Source organism: Notechis scutatus, chromosome 3, assembly GCF_049901735.1.
Source record: "Notechis scutatus isolate UNSWTSFEM ecotype Mainland chromosome 3, rNotScu1.2, whole genome shotgun sequence".
NCBI lineage: Eukaryota > Metazoa > Chordata > Lepidosauria > Squamata > Elapidae > Notechis > Notechis scutatus.
In genome coordinates this window covers 196129490-196136265 of record NC_142011.1, presented here as the reverse complement: position 1 = coordinate 196136265, position 6776 = coordinate 196129490, and the positions used below count along the sequence as shown (strand labels likewise).

At 44.4% G+C, this 6776-nt stretch overlaps 1 protein-coding gene across 23 annotated transcripts in view; it reads left to right on the top strand.

Moving 5' to 3' along the window:
• Nucleotides 1-303: 303 nt before the first annotated feature.
• The window catches only part of MTSS1 (MTSS I-BAR domain containing 1), a 163504-nt gene continuing 157031 nt past the window's right edge, over nt 304-6776 (top strand). For 4 of the 23 annotated variants that reach the window (XM_087962171.1, XM_087962170.1, XM_087962177.1 and 1 more), the window contains exon 1: nt 307-983. In XM_087962171.1, coding sequence (XP_087818297.1) covers nt 912-983 — 72 coding nt within the window. In that variant the 5' untranslated portion in view covers nt 307-911. Of the gene's footprint in view, nt 984-6776 lie in introns of all 23 variants that reach the window. The other 19 variants (XM_026679111.2, XM_026679110.2, XM_087962179.1 and 16 more) reach the window with 7 other exon arrangements.

Sequence of the window (6776 nt, the reverse complement as noted above, 5' to 3'; positions counted from 1 at the left end):
TTTTATTTTATTTAAAAAATAGCGCTTTGGGATTTCTTTTTGCTAAAAAAACAAAAAATAAGCGACGTGGTTTTCGTTTTTGTTTTTTTAAAGGAAAAACTGGAACGCGCCTTTTTTTTAGAGCAAGACGTAGCTCTCTCTCTCCCCCTCCCTTCCCCCCCAAATCCCCGGGTATATATATGTATATATGTCTTTTCTTTTTTGGCAAAAACCGGATCCGCAGCTGCTCCACATGAATAGTGGCTAGCGAGGGAGGAGTGGGAGGGCTGCTGCTGTGGGCGGCAGAAGCCCGGCTGGTGCATCCGAGGCGTTGTTCACCCGCTCGCCTCTTTCCTGTTGAAACCACCCCTCACACTCCTCCTCCTCCGCCCCCCCCTCCCCGTAGTCTAGAAACGGAGTGGCTGCTTTGCACGGGGCAGGAGCCGGGATGGCTATTCGTGGGGTGGTGGTTGCTCTCTGCCCTGGCGCGGGGGGCTTGCAAGCACCTTGATCGAGCCTCTCCACCGCCCGCGTCCGTGGGAGCTTCCTCGGGGGGGTTTCCTAAAGGTGCTGCCGCTTCCAAGTCGCGGGATCCACCCGGGCAAGCGAAGAGAAGAGAGGGAGTAGTTGGGGGCCGCGGGCTACAACAAGCCAGCCACAGCCTTGCCTTGAATTGCCAGCCTTGCCGCCTTTGCATCGTGAAGGGGGGGAAACAAAAAAACGAGAGCCAACCTCGGGATTATTATTTCTCCTCATCCTTTTCTCCCGCCTTCCTTTTATATAGAGCCCGTCCGGTCGGGATCCCAAAGGCGACGAGGCTCTTGGTAGGGGAGAGGGGGGAGAGAGGTGTAAGAAGAGAAGATCGCCCCCGTCGTTGCTTTGGGGAGGGGGTTCTCCTCAGAAGCTGGTGGGGGTGGGCAAAGGAAAGAAACATGGAGGCGGTGATCGAGAAGGAATGCAGCGCCCTTGGAGGGCTCTTCCAGACCACCATCAGTGACATGAAGGTAAGGGGGGCCTCGTGGGGCGGCGGTGGGGGTCTTTCTGGATGAGGGGAGACGCTAGGGGTGGGGTGGGGCGGGAAGAAGAGCCCCCCCCCCCGATCGCCTTTTGCAAACCCGCGCAGGGAGAAGGGGGCTCTACCTCCGTCCCACCTGACTCCTGGAGGTGGGTGGGTGGGGAGGTGGGTCGCTTTAAGCAAGGCAGCGAAGCACCCAAAGGCGAATTCCCAGGGCACGGAGGGAGCCCTGCCTTGCTTTGCCTTCCCTTCTTCCCGCGATCGGGGCCTTGCTTTTGGGGTCCAGGTCTCTCCCCGTGGGGGGTGGGCCCCCCAGGGGGTTTCCTTCGGGGTCCACGAATTCCCCCTTCCCCCTCCTGGGCCCGTGTTGATCATCCCTAGAGTGGTGAATGAATGAATAAATGTGCTTTTGGGAGCCGAAAGGGCGCAGCCTTTCCACTATGGCATCCAAAGGAAAAGCATTTCTGTGGATGGAAGGAAGTGTCTATATCAGGGGTCTCCAACCTTGGCGACTTCAAAGCCTGGTGGACTTCCAACTAGATCGGTCGTTGTGTAGAGTTGCACCTCTCCGTAGCTCTTGCTTTTAATCTCTCGATCGGAGGGAAGATCCGTCAGCGTAGGATATCAACTTCGTACAACGCAAAGGCTTGCCCTTGTTTAAATGCTCACGCTTGCCTTTCCTGGTGTCAAGATATGGGAGATAATTTTTTTTTAAAAAAGACATATGTCACCAATAGATCTATCTAATAGTATATCCGGGTTGCCAAGGCTTTTAACATTCCCAGCTAGTTTGCTGAAATGGAACTTCCATATTCAGTGGCAAGATACCTTTGAGGATCAATCGTGGGCCATTGGTTTTATGCCTCCCTTTTCAACCCTTGGGAGTCCTGTAAAAAAAAGAATTGGGATGAGGTCTGCTGGGATAAATCAAGCCAGTGTTCAAATGTTTGAGGGGGGGGCGGAAAAGCATTTGACCTGATTTGAGTGGCTGTCCTTTCATGGGATATGCTGGTTTTGTATAAAAGATACTGCCCTGTTTTTTTTTCTGTGTAAGTGTCTGGCTGAGAAATTATTGGTGGAAATAGTTTTTGCAGATAGTGAGAACTCTGGTGAAGCGGTTCAAATCCACTCTCAGCAACAGGAAAAGTCTCTGGAGTGACTTTGAACCACTTGTTTTCTCACCGCCTGGGTTGTGATTGTGGAGAAAAATGAAAGGAGGGCACAATGAGTACACTGTGGAATGAAAGGATATTAAAAAGCTAACAAATAAAAAAAATTAAAAACCCATTCTTTTTTAAAAAAAAAGCTCCCCCCCCCAAGAGGCTATTTGGAACAAGGTCTGTGGTCTTTCCTCTCCCAATTTTGCTTGATTAATGGACATCTTCAGTACCCCTCATCCTTATGCTGTCCTATTTGTCCACTCACCTAAACAAAATCCTTTTGTTTCTTTTGGCAAGAGCTTAAAGACACAACTGGACTGAGCCCAGAATTGTAGTTAAGGTAGTCCCTTAGTGTGACTTGTTCCCAATGGTGTCCACAGTGAAGCCTAGTCAGGATAGGCTCAAGGCTTATCTGGCTTTTTGTTGGGAAGGGAGAAAGAATCACATAGGTGAGGTGTGTTATGCATCCAAACTTTTGTGCATTTCTCACATAAAAGATCTTTGAGCACTTGGCAAGCCGTGCCAGCCCAAATAAACTGTAGGAAGCAAGAAGGGACAAATAATAATGATATAAAACAACTCCATATGTATCATGTATATGTGGCAGTACATAGTCCATGATAGTGCCAGCTTCTTGTTTAAATCCCTATGGATTACCTATATCACTTGTGCGCATCTTCAGGGTTGGCCCTGATTTCTTTCCTCCAAACCCCATTGAGTTTGCAAGGTTTTGTTCACCATCCTGCAGATTCTTGCTGTTTAGAACTATCTTGCATCCATTGAGGTGGGGTTGCACAAATAATTCCCAGTTACTTCAGCTGAATTGCACAACTGGAAGCTGAGATTGCAGTTGGAGAAAATGTGGAGTCTTTTCTTTTTTTAAAAAAAAAAAAAAAGCATGAAGCTGTGTGGGTGAAGAAACGAATGGTCAAAATTCAACTGATGGTGGCATTTTTTGAACCCTTAAGAAATACAGCTTTAATAGCATGGAAGATGGATTTCTCTCTCTCTCTCTCTCTCTCCCTCCCCTCCCTTCCCCTCCCCCCTCTCTCCCTCCCTCTCTCTGTTTCTTTTGGCAAAAAAAAACCCCAGGATTTTGGAAGTGCATCAATTGGTAGAGTGGGAACAGTCCCCATGAACAGTGTTAATCAGACAGTGGGCCTAATTCCACTGTTTTCTTTTTAAAAAAAGAACCTTTAAAACTGGATTCTTTTGTACTGCCATCTGAGCAGGACTCTGCAGATGTTAACAGGGCTGCTTGCTTCCATGTAAATGGGAGGGAAAATAGTATGTCAGGAATCTTGTCATAATGAACTCTTTGTGATGTGGCTGAATCTCAGCTCTCCCTTTGTTGAACAGCGTGCAAAATCTCTGGGGAAGGAGGTCCGGAGCAAAACCTGTAATCATTTTCATTAAGTCCATTTTAAATGCTTTAACAGATGCCTTCTTCCACCAGATGGACTCTATAAGTAGGCATTGCTAAAAGCCCGAGAGCTTTTATTCCCACTCTTAAAACAAGAAGCAAACATCAGTTTGGGAAAACCTTGTTTTGTGGCTACTTGCGATGGAGGGTGTGTGTACACCTGGAACGCCTCCGCACATCGTAGCATGTATTTATTTAATTGCTGGGGCTAGATAACAGAAATAAACTGGAGCGCTAATATCAGGGTGCCATTTTTGTCTGCATTTGTTAAAGGGGGGTGGGGGGGAATTCACGGAGAAGTCAAAAGATTTTTGATCTGTTTTCAATCTTGTGATGTCATTTTTTAGACCACAATCTTTGCTGACAAACTCCAGAAGAGGGAGCTGTGTCAGGCTCTTAGCAATTGCAGATCGGAAGAATCCTGTGACTCCTTTAAGACAAGCAAATTTGCAACCCCATATAAGCTTTCCTGGACTGGAAGTTGCCTTCCCAAATGCCCAGCCCTTTGGCTAAAGCGGTCTATTTCCAGAGCCAAACCCTTAAATGAAGCAGGAGGATGTTTTCCCTGTTTGCTGCTACTGACTTTGCTAATTGGGGACATGAGGAGGGCTTATTCTGGCTGTAATCCCTTGCACATTTATTTGAGAGTAAGAGTCATGAAATCCAGTGGGGTTTGCTTATCAGTAAATGTGACACAGGAGTGAAGGACCTGACCTTTTTTTCAGACACAGCAAAAAAAACAGTGCATGGGTAATGGGGCAGATAACCATGCAAAAAGTATTTTGAACTGGCTTGTGTGTCTGGTGATAGATTATTAGCAGGCCAAAAGGAAGAAACAAAATGCAGACTCACTAGGATGCATGCTTGAAATGATGAGTGAATTTAAGATAAGCACAATGATGTGGTTTTTTTTTCCATGGCAGTATCAGCATTGCTTTGTTTTAATTAAATGGCCGTATGGAGTTGTGCAATTTTAACAAAAACCTAGCATATCTGGCTTTCTATTGTCAGGCAGAGTTAACAGTGGGGCTCCCTTCTTCCCCTCAAGCCAACTACTTGACTCTATCTGTTTGCACTGGGGCATTGGTTGCTGGGGAAAAAAAACCTCCAAGAACCTCTCAGATGCATTTTAAATATTTCAGAAGGTAGCTTTAAATATTTGCAGGGATCCGTTCCGCCTGACGGGTTGAAAACCAAAGAACCTCTAGTATTACCTGTCACGGGATACCTGGGGGTGTAGCTCTGACAAGTTAAGGCAAAGACAAATCCTGTTGAACACCCTGTCCTGTCCAAGCTTGTTGGACATGGTTTTAAGTGCTCCAGTTGAGTTACCACCTTTGCGAAATAGTGGATAAATTAACCTTTGTTCAGAACAGAGGCCTCCAACTTTAAATGGCAGCAGCATGCTAATTAGGCCTTCAAAAGAGTTCAGTGTCTTAACAATTCTGATTTGTTACACTGTCCTTTTCAGCTGAAGTATTTTATTTGGGTATGACAGATGCTTTTTATCTTTTTTCCTGGTACTAAAATCTACCAGCTGTCCACATTCTAAGACTTCTGTCTTGGTTACATTCTTCAGATCTCATTTTAACCTTCCCTACTGATCCTAAATACTGGAGAGGTTAAGCCAGTGCTTTTCAACCTTGGCAATTTTAAGAAATATGGACATCAATTCCCAGAATTCAATTCCCAGCCTTATTGGCTGGGGCCATTCAGGGAGTAGGTACACACCTCTTAAATCTTTGAACTCTGATGCTGGAGAAGACTCCTGCAAGTCCCTTGGACTGCAAGGCCATCAATCCGATCAACCCTGACTGCTCTTTAGAAGGCCAGATGCTGAAGAGGAAACTCAAGCACTGTGGCCACCTCATGAGAAGGAAGGACTCACAGGAGAAGAGCCTAATGCTGGAATGATTGAGAGCAAAAGAAGAAGAAAAGGGACGGCAGAGAAGGAGGTGGCTGGATGGAGTCACTGAAGCAGTCGGCATGAGCTTAAATGGACTCCAGAGGATGATAGAGGAAAGGGACGCCTGGAGGAACACCTTCCATGGGGTCACGATGGGTTGGACACGACTTCGTAACTAACAACAACAATATCTTAAAATTGCTAAATTTGAGAAGCATTGAATTTAACTGTTTTAGGATGCCTAAGAAAATGCGGGGTAACCTTTTAAGTAAAGAACTTGAATATTTTAATTTTATTGAAACAAAAAGTTTGGAAACTTTAAACATAATTTCAGATGTTACAGTTCTTAAAGTAGTTCTTAGTTTAAATTAAATTAAACATTCCCTGTTTTCACCAGCTTTGTAATAGCAAATGGCATTTCCAGGATTAAAAGTGTCAACTATATCCACATATGTACTGTGTTGAGTGAACCATCAAGATGTGATTTGTTCAATAAGCCATGATAGAACATGGTTGAATGTGTTGTGCAAGCTTAGCCAGCAACATTCTGAGTGGCAGATGAAGAACTGCATTGATTATGGATTTATACAATCTGAAGAAAATTCAGAGTAGCTACTGCCTTAAAATTTGGCCTAGCAGAAATTTTATACTCTTCCTTTTTAAAAAAAACAAACAAACCTTGAAATAATTCAAGAAGTTGCAGAACATTGAACTGGGATCCCCTGAACATAGAAATATACATGCCACATGGTGTAAAGTTGTACAAATTGTCACTTTGCTGACCTCTTCTGCGCTCTAGTAGTTGGATCCCACTGCAACTTTTTGTAAGTGTGTGAGAAAATGCTGCTTTTAATGTTTTAAACTCAACTTAGTCTCATTCTCCCAAGTTTATGTTGGATCAGGGTCAAAAGAATTCTCCCCAACATATGCAAAATCACCAAATAAGGGATGTTTTATAGCCCAATGTGTTTTAAACATCTTTTCTTCCAAAGGCTATTTTAAGAAATGGGAAAAAGGGTTTAGCCTGAGGGGGTAACCACTAATAATGTACTGTATAGATAAAACTGATTTGTGTCCATTCCTACATTCAATGAAAGGCAAGATAACTTTTCACTGTTATCTTGTTATGTCTTATGATATCACCATATAAAAATATGGTTAATACAGTATTTTATTGGCCATCTTGTGTACTTAACATTATGTTAGGATTGTAGCCTATAGTTAAAGGGATAGAATAGAATTCTTTTATTGGCCAAGTGTGATTGGACACACAAGGAATTTGTCTTGGCACAA